General features: G+C 37.3%; 1 protein-coding gene across 2 annotated transcripts; it reads left to right on the top strand.

Annotated features, from left to right (window-relative positions):
- The first annotated feature begins 3,503 nt into the window (after positions 1 to 3,503).
- mgarpa (mitochondria localized glutamic acid rich protein a) lies at positions 3,504 to 16,712 on the top strand. 2 transcript variants are annotated; one of them, XM_083560662.1, is made up of 7 exons: positions 3,504 to 3,713; positions 6,487 to 6,587; positions 6,671 to 6,776; positions 10,916 to 11,239; positions 14,144 to 14,449; positions 15,152 to 15,203; positions 15,910 to 16,712. In XM_083560662.1, exons 1-6 carry the CDS (start codon positions 3,632 to 3,634, stop codon positions 15,169 to 15,171), a joined length of 939 nt encoding a protein of 312 aa, XP_083416788.1. In that variant the 5' UTR covers positions 3,504 to 3,631; the 3' UTR covers positions 15,172 to 15,203; positions 15,910 to 16,712. The 2 variants fall into 2 exon arrangements, with proteins under 2 accessions (XP_083416788.1, XP_083416787.1); XM_083560661.1 differs by having other exon boundaries at positions 15,873 to 16,712.
- The last annotated feature ends 206 nt before the right edge of the window (positions 16,713 to 16,918 follow it).

Raw genomic sequence — 16,918 nt, 5'->3', positions numbered from 1 at the left:
TTTAATTCAGGAAACGTATCAAAGTCAGAATGTTGGTATCGTGACACTACTGCAGACTGTTTCACTGATGATGTGTATATTATTAACATGAAGTAAATGTTCATTTCAGTGAAAGAAGAATCAATAAACATTTAAATATGCGTGGAAAGATAATACTATTTTTGTTCTTTCTTTGACAGATTTTCGTTTCCTGTACCTTTGCCCTTCACTTCTCCTATAGCTTATGTCTAATAAAGATGTATATGTATGTGTTCATTATTTCTCTGCCTGTTTGTCTTCATTGCTTCACAACACTACATGGACAAGAGACAAAAGTTACCTGACCATAAGATTGGTATCAGCTTTAAAAAAAAATGTGTATAAATTTTTCTTCAACATTAAACATATAGTCGCCATTTCCCATTATAACAAGCGCCACTCTTCTGGGAAGATGTTCCACTAGATTTTGTGGAGTTTCTTTTGAGAGTCATTCAGCCACAAGGGTGTTAGTAGAGTCAGGTACTGATGTAGGTGAGGTAAGGAGACCTGGGGTGCAGTTAGCGTGAAAAAAATCTTTCCAATGGTGTTAAATAGTGTTGGAGCTCTATAGCTGGAGATCTTCATCTCTGACATCCCCATGTAAAGCATCTCTTTATGGAGCTGGCTTTGTGCACAGGGACATTGTCATGCTGAAACAGGTTTAAATGTCCTCTTCAAAAATGAAGGATAAATTAAATGCTATTAAATGCATCCAAAGACATCCTGTACAATCGTGCGCCTCCAACTTTGTGGTAACGGTTTGAGGAAGAATCGCATATGACTGGAAAAGTCAGGTTTCCCAATACTTTGGTGTAAACGAGTGCAAATTGTAATGTACAGAAGGCTGACACATGGAAGGGAGGAAATTGATGGACTTGGGGGTGAAATTGACTAAATTTGCCCTCATAGTTTGGATGCAAAACGATTTAGCTTTATGATCTGATGAAACGTCCCTCCTTTTGTAACAACTGAAAAAAATCCAAGTTTTAAATATCATTATGTCTGTCAGCAGCGATGGACAGTAAGGAAGCAAATGTTATTCCTTACTGTACTTAAGTAGTTTTCACGTGTCTGTACTTTACTGAAGTATTTCCATTTGTAGAGACTTTTAATGTTAATACATTTCAAAGTCAAATGAGGAGGGACATGGGGTATATCAGTAGGAGAATGCTGAGGATGGAGCCACCAGGAAGGAGAAAAAGGGGAAGACCAAGGAGGAGGTTTATGGATGTATTGAGGGAAGACATGCAGGTAGTTGGTTTGAAAGAGGCAGATGTAGAGGACAGGGGGGTATGGAGACGGATGATCCGCTGTGGCGCCCCCTAATGGGAGAAGCCGAAAGAACATTTAAAAGTCAAATATGTTAGTGGATAAAAACTAAACTGGTCAATCACACAGCAAGTCATCAATCAGGGTCGAGCAACAACATACAGTTCATACATACAGTTCATATCAGTTCATACAGTTCAACATACAGTTAAGCATCAGTTCAACAGCAAGCAGAACATTTAGAGAGGAAGAAACTCCTGATTTCAACTCGCCACAACATCCATGACCTTGTTTGCACAATTTTTTAATAGTAGTTGAAATGAAGATTTTGGGCTCATGATTCACTTTAATAGAAATCAATTAGTGTTTGAGTCATTATTATTATTATTCTATTAATAGTTTAGTGTGCTGAGAGTCACATTCGAGTCTTTTTAAATTAACTGAGTTGATTAAAGAGTCTTGTGATAAAAATGATAATAGGAACATTATATGTATAATAAATCATGGTACTTTGGATACTTAAGTACATTTAAAGGCAACAACTTTTGAACTTTTACTCAAGTGAAAGTTTAAAGGGACACTTTAACTGGAGTCACATTTTACTGAATGAATTTAATTGAACTCAAGTACATGGTTTGTCATTTGTCTACCACTGTTTGTCATCACCCTCATTTTATCTCATCATCTAAACCTTGTAAATCCAGCTTTTAGATTTTATAGGCAGTGTATTTATAGATCATGAAGCCTACACACATTTGTACTTATGATTGCTGTTATTACTCTGAGTGAAAAAATGGCACCCTGAAGGTATTTGTATGCACACATGTAAAATGTGAAGTTTAGGTACCCATCATTAATTTATATATTTTATAATTTACTTAATAAAGCTTAATGAAGAATGGGGCGATACTGCAAGTTGCGTATGTACAAGATGGCATCAAAATGTTTTGAGACTCGCTCTGTTCAACTTTATTTATCTACATTTACACACTAACACCTTCAAAATAGTCCTTGCACAGCACTACAGCAACCTCAGATTTCAGATTCGCTCTGGATCTCTGCAGTGGTGTCACATCGGAAACTTTTGAGCCGCATCTGGCCAGTAGGGTGGGTGAGGAAATGAGATTAAGTTGTGTCCAGCGAGATACTCATGTGAAGAGAGCTTGATGACAGGGTGCACATGTGGTCAGAAAAGCACCGGTTGCACAGCTCCTGATGTACACAGGACAATGTCTTTTGGCACACTGACTTATGAAGGATGGTGCTCCCTTTGACTGTGCGTGCAGCCTGGTGCTGCCATCTGTTGGTGTGTTAAATAACTACAATCGAAACTTTTTGATACCAACTTGTATACACACACACACACACACACACACACACACACACACACATTTATTAGAGCTATCAATCAATTGAAATATTCAATTGCACATTTACATCCGTTTTAAATGTACCTTAAATTAATACTGTACTTTTTAAATATTGATGCTTTATGCAAATGTTTGTTGATTATTAGTGAAACCAGACTCAACATATGAAAATTATGACGATGAAAATGATTAAATCTTAATAAATATTTTTGTTTTTTATGACAAAGCAAAATATCGTCCAAATGCAAGTGCATAAAGAGAGAGAGAATTCAAAATTAGTATTACAATACTAATAGAATAAATACAACTCATCTAAAAATTTATAATAATAATAATTAAAAAAAACTTAATGATTTTTCCCCCTTTATTAATACTTTAAAAACCAACGTACAAATTAAGAAGACTTAAGTAGAATCTACTTCCGGTATCCGCGTGACGCAATCACGTCCTGCGTCTCCCAAATTATATATATATTTTTTGTATTTTGTCTGAGAAATAAAAGAAATAAAACTAAAATATAATTAATTGGAAGAGAAACAAAAAAAAATAAGAAGAAGCAAAAATTCTTAAAGTAATTTCCGGGATGAGCGTGACGCGTTCACATTCTGAGTCAGATTGGACGTATTAAGAGCCGACTCTTTTGTCAAAAGGTTCGTTGTTATTTTAATGTTACTCAGTTTAGAGAAAAACAAATCTATTCTCAAATTGTTCCTTTTTACCTGTGTTTAACGCACTGTAGGTTTCAGTGAATGTTTAAACAAAATACTGTGCATCAAGCGACTACAATGTGCGAGTCGACTCATTAGGTTCACTTAAAAGAGTCGGTTTAAAGAGCCGAATCGTCCCTCGTGCTGCCAAGCCCCCTTTCCCCTACAGATCTGCCCTGTCTGGTTTAGTCCTACATGACCTGCTGAGACTGGTTGTGCTTCCACGCTTCATTCCTCCTCCTGGGGCATTAAAGAATAAAAAGAGAGATGAATTTGTGCAGAGCTTTACAGAGGTTTTCTCCTCTGACCAGAAACTCCATGACACACCGGGTAATCCTGCACAGAGACGGTGAGGACAACCATGCACATGTGACTAATATTGAAATGGTGCATTATGACGTCTTAAAATCTTTACTATATTATGACAATTGTTTTGTTCTTGTTTATTGGATAGAGTGAGTATGGAACGTGAAGTTTTTGTGTGTTAGAGCATAAATGTGTCTTATGCATGTCTGCAAAGGAGAAGTGAAGGTCAGATCACTACATGGACACAGTGTGCATGCCTGTGCATGGAACTTCATCGAAGGTTCGATAAAAGGATTCAGTTCAACACCGGTTCCTTGTGTAGTCTAGAGTTTCAGTTTGAGTTTCGTCAGATTTGACAGTTTCAACAGAACACAATGTTCTCTACTACCACATGGGCGATTCAGCAAAATAGATCCTGCCATGTGCACATGGACACTTGGATCCACTGTAGAAGGGAATTCGTTCTACTTTTATATTTGGAGACTGAGGATCAGGTTGTTTCCTGCGTTCTGGTTGTGGAAAAGCATGAAATAATGCACATTTTCTAGATAGAGGAAGACTTTGTGTTATACCATTACATATTATAATATGTTAAAATATAAATATTACATATTAAATATAATACAAATATAAAATGTTAGAAATACTATAACATTTATGACCTTCATTAGACCTGGGGTGGGGGTTAGTTGTGAAAATGACTGTGTGTGTGTGTGTGTTTTTTCGTTTTTTCAAAGGTGAAAACATATTTTTATCATAAAGTTGCTATAAATATGCAAATGAGCCCTGAACTAATCTGCACTATTCTCTCTTCTGATTGGTCAGACGAATCACGGGTTTGTTTTTTATTTGCTGTTTGCTCCCGTGTCAGTGTAGCGTAGGTTTACCACCACAAAAAAAGTCTTTAGAAATAATCATCTAATCTTTTTTTCTTTCTTTAATTCTGAGGTTATAGCAATCACAAATGTCTGCTTCTTCGTCAGACCCTTTAGTCACATCGTATTCTCTTTAGATTAGATATATATATTACACACATGTGCACACACCTATATCTATACTTCATCATTTATACTTTTATACTCTACATTATTATTTTTATATATTTCTATTTACATTTCTTCAGTATTGGACAGTCGTAAAAAGCATTTTACTGCATGTCGTACCCTGTATGTATGCATATGTGACAAAATTAGATTTTATTTGATTTGACTTATATAAAAAATATATATATTCCAAATCGCCACCTGACACAAACGTCACACGTCCCCTGTAGTGTTTTATTCTTGACATTTGAGTGACTTTTCAGCGCACTTGAGAGTGCACTAACCTTCAGATAAATGACCTCGTCACATCTCCTCATTGACTAGCAGCAGATCGTTCCTTACAAAAACATCACGCTTTGAAACATTTCCCTGTCCAACATGGTCAAACTGAGAGAACCGCTGAAACGTAAGAGAACTTTGGAAAGCACTGATAGCGGGATGTTCTTCTAAAAACTGTGTTGGTTTAATCTGTCGCTACGTGACATCTCAAAGGCAAACACCAGCATGTGTGTGTGTGTTTGTGTGTAGTACTCTTGAACTCTTAAAAGATTATCAGATTAACCTGTAAAAAAAAAAATCTTCCGCCTAGATGTGGTTAGTGAATGTGTGTGTGAGTGTGTATATGTACAGTATCCCACAAAAGTGAGTGCACCCTCACATTTCATCAACCATTTCAGTACAAAACTATAGAAATTAAAGTTGGATATATTTTAGGAGTCAATGTGCAGCAGTACAGATTTACTGTCCTCCTAAAAATAATTTAACATACAGCCATTATTCTCTAAACAAAAGTAAGTACACCCTCAGTGATAACAGCTGTACCCGTGTAAACGTGCAAAAACACACGTCCTATTCATCGTGTTCGTTTTTTTTTTTTTTTTTTTTTTTTGCTTGACACGACCATACAAATTTGTGTACTCACCTTTGTTGCCAGTTATTTACACCATAATGACTGTATATTGAGTTTTTTTTTTTAGAGAGGACTCCTTTTAGACTCCTCTAAAATATCTCCAACTTAAATTTCTATACTATTGTGAGAAGATTCCTCAAGTTGATGGTGAAGTTTTCGATCTTAAGATTGCGATACGAAACAATAAATTTTCGTGCTGCGTTTTTAAAATTTTTTCGTATGATACGTTGGGACGTTGCCAGGATTCCTTGCTCTCGCTCTGAAACAGAGCACGTCCAGCTCCGGCCTCCATTCGCGAACCGGCGCTTGTTCCACGCGTCCTCTGTTTATATATTATGGTAGTGTAAATTGCACTGTTTGGCTAAATTATTTCTGTAACGTGTTAAATTATTAATGAATTACAGTGTACTACTCCACCCTGATCATCATTTTTAAAAATGACTACTGGGTAGGCCAGGCCATGTCTCATGTACCACATTTACCACGTTTTCAAGTTACGATGTGGTAAAAAACATACAGTGGAAGCTCGATACTTTTCATTTGGAACCGGAATAAGTGTAACTCGTGAAAAATCTGATAGAATGTTCGGAGTAACATTTCAAAATAGAGTTTGTACTAATAAGTTACATAAAAATGTTTAAAAAAAACGATTTTATTGTTGAATTATTTATTTAAAGTAGTAAAAAAAACATTCACAGTAATTCATCATTTTTGTTGAGTTGACACTACAGTACATGTAAAATTCCTCAGTCATCAAACCGCACAATTTTTTGTTTCTTAGCAAGGGGGCAAAGAACGTAACCCCCGCGAGTATCGAGGTTACACTGTACGTATTTCTAACGCTCTTTTTGTTTTCTCTGTAGTTGTTCCTCGGAGGCTCATGTCATCGGTTCCTGGTAGTTCAGGAGAGAACCTGATTTTCGTGGTGATATGTGGCGGAGCCTTCGCTGCTGCTTCGACTTACGTACGTTCTTCATCGTTTCAGGTCTACACCAACGTAAATCAGCTTCATGTGATAATCATATCTAATGTGTTTTTGATTGACAGGCGTACAGGACCGTATCCACGGACAGCGACCGTTTTACCGACCGCATTACAGAGATCAGGGCGCGACCCAAAGACGAGTGGAAACCCAAACCCTGGCCACCACAGAGTGAGTCCTGAGAACATTTCACAAACCGGTCAGCTTTCTGTTTAACGTGCAGAGTATAAAACTGAAATTGGGGGAACATGTAGCTGAAAGAACATATAAGTTGTAGTTTATATAGTATTAATATTCATGATTTTTTTGCTACTATACTCCAGTTAAATAGGATTGTAATGACACCAGTGACTCGTATTGTAAAATACGCTATATTGCCAAAAGTTTGTGGACAAGGTTGGGATGCGGACATCCAACTCCCCATTTGCTGTTATAATAACCTCCACTGCTCTAGTAAGATGTTCACTTCATTAAACTAACGTTTTCACGTGACGAGGATTATACAGTTTTTGCTCACCGTGCTGATGTTTCGCCTTCATGCGTGACACCAGTGTGTTTTCTTTTCCTGCTGCCGGTTGACCCTGAACTCTCGGCCATTTCACAAGTGGGCGTGTTATCTTGCCGTCACGCTAAACCATAACTTGAGCAGCAACAACTACTCCATAATGGCATTCGTTTGACAATGAATTTCGATAGCGATTAGTTGTTGCAGCCCTACTTGGGTGTGTGGATTTATTTATTTATGTTAAATGTGTTCCCAGATCCCCTGGTATTGTTGCATCGTTCACACACACCCTGTTTGGTGTCCTTTCAAGCTGGCCGCATTCCTTCTCCTTTTCAGTTCAGTAACATGACCGATCACATCTATCAGACGTCTGAATAGAAGCGGTGCGCCTGCGTTGGCGCAATGAATTAACACGCCGCTTTCGATATCCATCATGGCTGTCCGCTTCGCTAACGGCAAATTAATTTAGGGCAGGATAATTTTATTTTATGTCTTGCGTGTAAAATAGTTTCTGCATTCCTGCTTGATTCTCGATTCTGATTGGCCAGAATGGGTTGATTCTTGTTTTGTTTTTATTGTTTTGGTAACAGCAGCTCAAATGGCTAGAAGGCAGATCACAAGTTTATATTTAATACCTCCATTCTAACACGTGATTATTTCTTTAGCAAAATTTATTGAAATCTTTGGAAGGAGTCTCCAGTCGCAAACGTTTTCCGCTCCAAAAAAGGAGGTGATGGAACAGCAGTTTGTAGCCACAACGATATAAGTAAAAACTAGATAAAGGTAAATATAAACAGGTAAAATGTACACCATGAAATTCTTGGTGTAATGGGAAATTACAGCTATTACAGGAAAATCTGTATATTTTTGATGCGTATATAAGTGTGTGTGTGTGTGTGTGTGTGTGTTTTACATTTTAATATTTAATTTTCTAAAGTTTTGTTCTACTTAACTGTTCTACTTATTTCTATAATGTATATTGCTGTAATGTAAGTGAGAACAGGAACGAACGTGTCTCCTGGACGTTCGACAAAATTAAAAGTACCTATAAATAGAAAAAAAAAAAAAAGTTAACATTGTGGTTTAATAGAAAAAGAACCCAGAATGATCCAGTAATGCAGTTCACTTTGCATCAGCATCCTGTCATTGAGGATTTTCTCATGAGATCACGACCTGATCACGACCTTTATTCTGTATGTTGTCGAGGTTTTATTGCTAACGTGTTGGAATGTGTGTGTGTGTGTCACATTCAAAATTCAATTCACAATCAATGTCAAAGCCACATGCACAAGTTTCTTTCTTTCCTAACTATCTGTCTTTTCTGACTCTTTTCAGAGGATTAACTAATCTGGGGGCAGTCGAGACTCTGCACTCGTAGCCGTCGCTCTTGGGATCTGTTTCTCTTCCTTCTCCTGCACTGCTGCTACTAACTCCGAATTTCTGCTCTCGGTCCTGCTCTGTAATGTCCCTCATCCATCTCCCTCATCTCTCTTCTCGCTCCATGTCTCGACTGACTTTAGAAATTCTAGATCGTAATCTCTGGATGTGATTTTCAGTTTTCTCTTCGGGGAAAAAGTCACGTTTCCCCTTTTAAACTTATTAAATCTGCAAAAAATAAAAAAACTTTTCTGGTTCTGTCTCTGTGGTGTTGCACTTTTCCTGACACACTGATTGATTTGAACAGATGCTTTAGTTTAGTACACTGTTCCTGTCCTCTTTACCTTCCTCATGTCTCTTCCTACTTCTTGCCAAACCTTATTTCCTATTCTATCATCTTTCTCGCATTCTATCTGCTCCTTTATGCTGTTTGTGGCAATTGGTTTGTATTGTAATGAATGTAAAGGAATGTATTTGCCTTGTGAGAAGATGAAGAATGTGGTTAGGAGCATGAGGAGGTGAAAGAGGGCTGCATGATATTGATGAAAAAGCATAACAGCATATATTTTATACATGTACACTATATGGACAAATGTATTGGTACACCTGATTTCTCCAGCCATGCAGAATGTGGTGCTTGTCTAAACTGTTCCCACAAAGAGGTTGGAGACACACAATTGTATAGAACTTCTGGATGTGGTAGAATGAAATTTTCTATCTGTTTCTCTGTGCATAAAGCCAGCTCCATGAAGATATGGTTTATGTGGGTTGGAGCAGAAGATCCCCCACTATAGAGCTCTTAATTCAACCCTATTGAACGCATTTGAGATGGATGTGAATGCTGACTGCACCACAGGCCTCCTCACCTCACCTACATCACTACCTGACTTTACTAACACCTTTGTGGAAATCTCCACAAGCACACTCCAAAATCTATTGAAACATCTTCCCAGAAGGGTGAAGGTTAATTATACAGCAAATGGGGACTAAATGTGGAATGGAATGTTCAAAAAGCACATACCAATCTTATGGTCATTTGTTAACAAATGTTTGTCCATATAGTGTATATTGCTCACTTTCACACACATGCAATTTTATTAAATAAACCCAGAATAGTATGGACACTAATGGTACACCTGTGTAATTCACAAGGCTCTGTTTGACCTCTTCCACATTAAAACGTAGATGCACATGATTGGCTTGTGTTGCTGTGATTGACAGGGGAGAGAGAAAGCTCCTCCCATTTCACTACCCAAGGTTCTGCATTATCTGGTTCCAAATTTGTGAGATCTTAAAAAAAAAATGCTGTTGTCCTACCTCGGCAAGTCCTTGTTTAAGACTTAGTTTAATTGAGCACATCATAATTTCTGCACATTTTTCAAACTTCTGAATTTTTCCAAATTATTACTGGTCCGAGGTTTGTTAGGCCATAAAATTCCATCTCACATTAGTTAAGCTAATTTATTGGTAATTTGCACACACTACAGTATATAAAGAATATGAAGTACATGTTTGTATATTGGATTAACTATGAAAAGGATAAGATAAGAGTCCTACACATGATTTAATACGTGAGTATAAAATTGGAATATACAACCCCATAAAGCCATAATCTATTCACGGTAGCACATAGAAAACATATCAAATGTTTAAACTGAGATTATATACCATTTGAAATAAAACAAATAAGGACAATTTAAATGTAATGGCTCAAAAAAACATTAGGACCATGTTTACCACATGGCAGCATCACGTCTTTGCTCCGTGTTGATCTGGGAACTAAGGAGACAAGTTGCTGAAATTTTTGTGAGAGGAAAGTTGTTCTGTAGGTGTCTGATACAGGGTTCTAGCTGCTTAACAGTTCTGGGTGTTCTTTGTTGTGTTTTTCGTTTTATGATGCGCCAAATGTTTTCAAATGGTTCAGCACCCAAACCCAGGGGAACGATCAACAGGTGCCCGTCATGAAATCCAGAAGTGGTAATAGTCACAAGTAGTGATGGTCTAAACTAAGACAGTTGTTAAGTGCAATAAAATAACAATAACATCCAAATACTACACATTTCATGCCATGTTCAGTGAATCCAGACAAGCTTGAGAAAATCTGCTGAGGAAAAAATACAGCGGTGCAGATTTAAAGCAGAAACGGATGATTTCTCGAAAAATTAAATAATATAATATTGGGTCAATATTTTACAAATATTGAAAGGATTTACAGAATTATTATTACAGTTCTAAAGATTTAAAAAGCTGCTCAGATGATAGTGATGAGTATGAGGCAGTTGAATGGGCAAATCCTGGATTATATGTTCTATAATGATAAAATTGAATATTATCACACTCAAAAGTGGGTGCAAATGGTTAAAAAAAAACCCAGAAATGTTCCCATGTAACTGTGGGATCTTCTTTTCCGTTTCCCCTGCATGTGAAGGTGCTGAGGAAGCATCAGAAGTTGCCGAGGTAGAGTCTTCAGCTGATGCAGAAGAGGTAGTAGAGGCAGCACCGGCGGTCATAGAGGTCGTCGCTGAAGCTAAAAACGAGAAGGCATCATCCGTGGTGGAGACGGTCGCCGAGACGGTTGCCGGGGTGGCGGAGGCGGTCGTCGAGGTTGCCGTCGTCGTCGAGGAGACGGCCGAGGAGGTGGCGGCGGTGGCTCACAAAGTGGAGAAGATAGCGGAGGAAGTGGAGGCTGCAGCCAAGGAGCTGGAAAGTCCTGCACTTCCCGTCGTGGAGGAAGCAACTGCTGAGATCAATGGTACGGAAGCAGCTTCACAGGAGAAGGCGGTAACAGAGTCCGCAGTGGCGTGAGGAGAGTTAGGATGCGCGCACACACACACACACACACACACACACACACACACACACACTTAAAAGTTATAGAACCTAAATGATAAAAAGACACACTGCAATGCACACACACTAGATGTAAGTATGTATTTGTTGAAAATAGACATTTTAGTGTGTTTTGCAGTTATTTATTAAATCAGAACTACAGGACTTATATACTGGATAACTCATGAACTCATTTTAATAACACCGAAACATGATTTGCAATTAATTAGGTTTGAAAACGAGTGGACTTTAATGCATTTTACAGTTACTGAAGCGAACACGTGTATTTTTCACTGGACAGTTTTGAGATATGCAAAAATCTTTCAAGTATTTTCCAATTGTTGACACGAGTACCTCTGTCATTATTGACTGTGCTAATTTAAGGAACCTTAGAACCCTGTACAATGTGACCAAAAATCTCACCAGCAGTCCTGTGTCGCTTTTTCCCTGAGTTTCTCAATGCTTTATTTTTTATTTTTTTGTCCGGTGGCCTTCCACATTTACACAACCTTTGACTGTTTACAAACCTGATCCACGACCGTAATACTGCTAACCTTTAACCTGCCTTTCTTTCTTCGAGTCTCTTTAACTGCATGTGAAAAGTGTATATCAGTTATGTTTTGGGGGGTTCTGTTGTACAATTGTGTCCTGCTTTGTCTAGATTGTGTTAAGGCTCGTCTGCCAGATATCACTGAGTTGTACACGCCACCATACTGTTAAAATCAGATCCCAAAGATCTCATTTTTGAGCTATAAATATAAAACCAAATAACTGCCAGTTGTGTGTCTGTGTCTGTGATTGTGTGATTTATTTATATTATTTGTGTGTGTGTGTGTGTGTGTGTGTGTGTGTGTGTGTGTGTGTGTGTGTGTGTGTGTGTGTGTGTGTGTGTGTGTGTGTGTGTGTGTGTGTGTATACACACCAACCAGGTATAACATTATGAGTGGTGAAGTGAAGAACACTGATTATCTTCATCATGGCTCCTGTTAGTTAGTGGATTTATTTATTAGGCAGCAAGTGAACATTTTGTCCTCAAAGTTGGTTAGAAGCAGGAAAAATTGGCAAGTGTAAGAATTTGAGTGAGTTTGAAAAATTGTGACGTCTAGACGTCTGGGTCAGAGCATCTCCAATCCAGCAGACGAGCTCCTGTAGCTCAAACTGCTGAAGAAGTTCATGCTGTAAATGTTTGAAGGGTCAGAACTGTTTTGGCATCAGAAATGGAGAACAACACAATATTAGGCAGGTGGTCATAATGTTATGTCTGATGTATCTAATATATAATTTAATGTGTGTATAATATACACACAGCATGTTACATGTTCTACTATACAAAATATTGCAACTCATTAACAAGTCAGTGTTTCTCAAACTAGTATAGTCATGTATGTACTGGGATGTGGACAAGAGGATTCAAACAATTAATAAAGTGTTCTTAACTCAATACTATGTTTTGTGTTCATTTCTTTGTTCAAACCAAACATCTAAAATACCTCACGTTTCTCCTGGAATCCTTGTAATTGACAGACAGTAAGATTTCTGTTTCATATATATATATATATATATATATATATATATATATATATATATATATATATATATATATATATATATATATATATATAAAACATTCCACCTTTTCTGAATAATGTGTGCTTAGTGATATTTGGCAGTAAAGTCCTGTATGTTGTTTTACGTACTGTATATTGCTGTAGTGGTTTGAGTTGCATGCTCGGGGGAGTGTAAGTTGTTTGTGCACTAACACAAGTAATCATTCAACTTCTAATCTGGGTTTAGTTTTTTTTGTTTTTTTCGTTCTGCTGGGTTTACCTTCGAAATCGTTCTTTAGGTCCCGTTTGAGCTTTGTGTTATAGATTTAGAATTTCTATAGATTTATATTTTTGTCTTTAATAAATTGTCATGTTGAGTTACAAAATTATTTGATGACGGATATTTTGTAAAACCATTTGTATCTTTTTATTTATGAGGATAAAAAACGTAACCGGTTAATCATGCAGTTATCCACCAATCAGGATCGAGCGCACGCTCTGTTTTGAACTTGTTCTGATTGGTGCTTGGTGTATCTACTGATCACCAACATACAGTTCAGCATCAGTTCAACACCAAGCAGAACATTTACAGAGGAATAAATGATGGAAGAAACTCCAGACTCGAACTCGCCACAACACACATGGTTTTATTTGTGGAGGTTTTTTTAAGCTTTTGTTCTCATGGTATTTAATAGAAATCAATTAGTATTTGACCATTAAAATAATTGTATTAAAAGATCGTGTGCTGAGAGAAACAGAGTCTTTTCACATAAAATCAGTTGATTATTTAAAGAGTCTTGTGAGAAGAATGATAATAGGAACATTTATAGTTATAATAAATCATAGCACTTTGGATACTTAAGTACATTTGTAGGCAAATACTTTTGTGCTTTAACTCAAATGAGCATTTAAAGGGACACTTTTACTGGAGTCATATTTTACCGAGTGAATCTGTACTTTAACTCTGAAACTTTTAATCAGTTCAGTTCCAGTAAATCATTGCCAAGACATACTGAAGGTGACGGATAGAAAAAAATAAGTACACCCTTTAAATTCTCACAATGACAATTAAAGCAGAGTGTTAAGCAGTTTGGTGTTCTGGAGAACTCCGTTATATGTCTGCATCACACAAGGAGGAAAGGTCATAAGCCATGACCTCAGAGAAGCAATTGTTAGTGTTAATAATTCTGGGATGGGGTTATAAGGCCATTTCCAAACAAATTTTAAATCAACGATACATGGTTTAATTGTGGATAAGCAAAAGTTGGTTCTTTTTACAGAGACCACAGTTGAGGAGGCACCAGTTACCCCAGCTGTAGAGAAAGTCCCAGAGAGTTTGATTGTAGCAGCAAGTGAGGATCAGCTCTCAGGAAAAGCTCAGGTGGTGGCTGATGTGACTACTTCAGATGAAGCCACAGCACCCCCTGCTGTTTTGGAGGAGCCAGAGCCTAAGCATGAATTTGTGGTAGTGGTGTTGGAGGGAGCCCCCAAATCAGAAAAGAAGCACAAGGTTTTGGGTGTTTCTCCCATGGTTGGTAGGATCATCCCAGCTCCAGAGGATGCGGAACCAGCAGAACAGATAACAGGTAACCAGCATTTACATTACAGTGTTCTCACTGACTTCATAGTCCAGGCAAATCATTCTTTATCCCAGCAAGTCAGAACCGGTTTGAAATGATAATGTATTAAATGAACCGAATCACAGGAAAATATATTTCAACAATAACATTTACTATGAAGTGGTATATAAAGATTAAAGCTTACCTGAAATATTTCTACAAATAATTCTCCATTTATATTCTCGTGTGTTACACACTATATGGACAAAGGTTTTTGGACACCTGATATGAGGAAGGATTAATTTCTCCCTTCACTTGGAGAACCAAATCTGTTCCAGCATGACCTTGCCCTGTGCACAAAGCCAGAACCATGAGGATATGCTGAATTTGGTTTGGAGTGGAAGATCTCCTGCTATAGAGCTCTGAACCCAACCCAGGCCTCCTCACATTACATCAGTACCTGACTTTACTAACGCCAAATACAATCCGACATCTAGTGGAACATCTTCCCAGAAAAATGGAGGTTTATAATAACAGCAAATGGGGAGTAAATGTGGAAAAGCACATATTATATGGTTAAGTGTCCACAAACTTTTCTCCATAAAGTATTTGTATATATACATTTGATAGACAGACAGACAGACAGACAGACAGATGAGCGGATTTAAGTGTAAAATTACTGTTTGAAAAGTCAGAAATTTGATGATAATTAATTTATTCCCCCAACAGGGCAAGCTCCACGTGCCTAAGATTCCGATGCTCTGATACGAGGGTTAATAAGGTAATACATTACTATAGATTTATCAGTTTTTACTCAAATATTTATGCAGATGTAGTGTTACATGTACCCTATTAAAGTGCATTTGCCTATTTACCTAAAACTGATGTACTGTAGAGAACAGTGTTTTATGCAGTCTTGCTGAAGTCAGCATATTATCAGTTTATTACATTGTTTTGCTTGTTTTACGTCGTTAAACGTGTCTCTTCCGAATTAAACAAATATAGAATTAAGCTAAAATTTTAAAGGAATAATTGGTTCAGCTGAAAAAACATTACACCCTTGTCTTAGGTTTTTATTTCATTGCAAATAGTTGTGAAGTACAGTAGAGGTTATACTGTACATACATGTTATAAATAGTGACATGCCCTAAAAGCTGCCACTTTTGGGGTCCTTGAGCAGGGCCCTTAACTCTCTGTGCTCCAGCTTTCTAACATCGCTGGAACATGCAAAGAAAGATTTTTACAGTGCTGTATTCTAAATTCTCCAGTCGTCCTGATTATTGTCATGAGCTCTGTACATTTCTAAGCTAAACTATAAGATCCAGAAATATGTTATATTGTCTTTGTAGTACCGATGCAAAATTATTGCCGCAAACATTAGCCATTAAACATAATTTTGTTGAGGAGCTACATTTCAGGAAGGTGACTTTTTGTTTTTCTCTCATACCAGAAGTCCTGTTGTTGTTCTCACCTGTTTCTTGATGAAGGCTAAAGGATGTGACTTCCTCTGTTTAAAGCCCCATCTGTCACTTAGACATTACTTTCAGATTGGATGGATTTACCTGCACTGCATGGATTAGACCCAGACAGACACTGGAGCCTCTTCATATGATACGCCGTTATTCTGTTTACTTGTAAGATGAGACGAAAACTGAAACCCGTCATCTAGTATTAGACATCATTAGACATCATCTAATTAACAGCCCTAGATGAAGTGTGTGTGTGTGTGTGTGTGTGTGTGTGTGTGTGTGTTAGAGCTTAACACTCCAATATGAAGAACTAGTGAAGATCATTTCATATTCGATATTTATTCTTATTTAATCTCACATGGTGAAGTTTTATTTATAACTCCTGGATGATGATCCTGTAAAATGCTGTGTAATAGGAATTTGGATGTTCACCAGCTTTCTTTTCTATCTGTGAAAGATCTTTTTGTGGTTAGGTTCAGATTTTTATATGAAACCCAACTATTTTATAGTATTTAGAAAATTTCTCAGTGCAGCTGGACTGGATCCTGACACGCCCCGGTGTATTACAACTCAGTTCTACCTCAAAAGAAACCACTGTTTCACTTCTGATCTCTTTCATTTCCCCCTGTATATGTTTAAAAAGAGTTTAGGAACCTAAATGTCATCTTGTTTTTTTTCCCCCCTTTTGTTTCACATGTAAAGGGTTTTTTCAGTGTTCAATGGATATGTCGAGTTTTTTTCCTTGCTGTCATGAAGTGCAGGGATTACACGTAAATGTTGCATTTTCATGTTCTCAGAAATAAGAAAGTGTATAATGGTGATTTCTGTGGTGTAAACGGTTTCTCGATTTGTTGACTTATGAATCCAAAATTTTGTATTTTATCATGACTCAAAGATCGAATCAATTTTGTGGCAGATTCTGTCACATCTGCAAATTCCTTATAAATGCAAAACGAATCACTGTAGCAGATTCAACTGAAAATATATTACTGACTCGTATCGTGTTGATGAGATACAGCGCCGTCGT

The sequence above is a fragment of the Silurus aristotelis genome, assembly GCF_946808225.1.
Source record: "Silurus aristotelis genome assembly, chromosome: 14".
Classification (NCBI taxonomy): domain Eukaryota; kingdom Metazoa; phylum Chordata; class Actinopteri; order Siluriformes; family Siluridae; genus Silurus; species Silurus aristotelis.
This window is presented reverse-complemented; position numbering and strand designations above follow the sequence as displayed.

Bases quoted from the DNA above. Each gene is read 5' to 3' on its own strand.
- mgarpa (XM_083560662.1), top strand. From the start codon at position 3,632: ATGAATTTGTGCAGAGCTTTACAGAGGTTTTCTCCTCTGACCAGAAAC. The intron at 6,588-6,670 runs GTACGTTCTTCA...TTTGATTGACAG, and splicing joins TCGCTGCTGCTTCGACTTAC to GCGTACAGGACCGTATCCAC. The intron at 14,450-15,151 runs GTAACCAGCATT...TTCCCCCAACAG, and splicing joins ACCAGCAGAACAGATAACAG to GGCAAGCTCCACGTGCCTAA.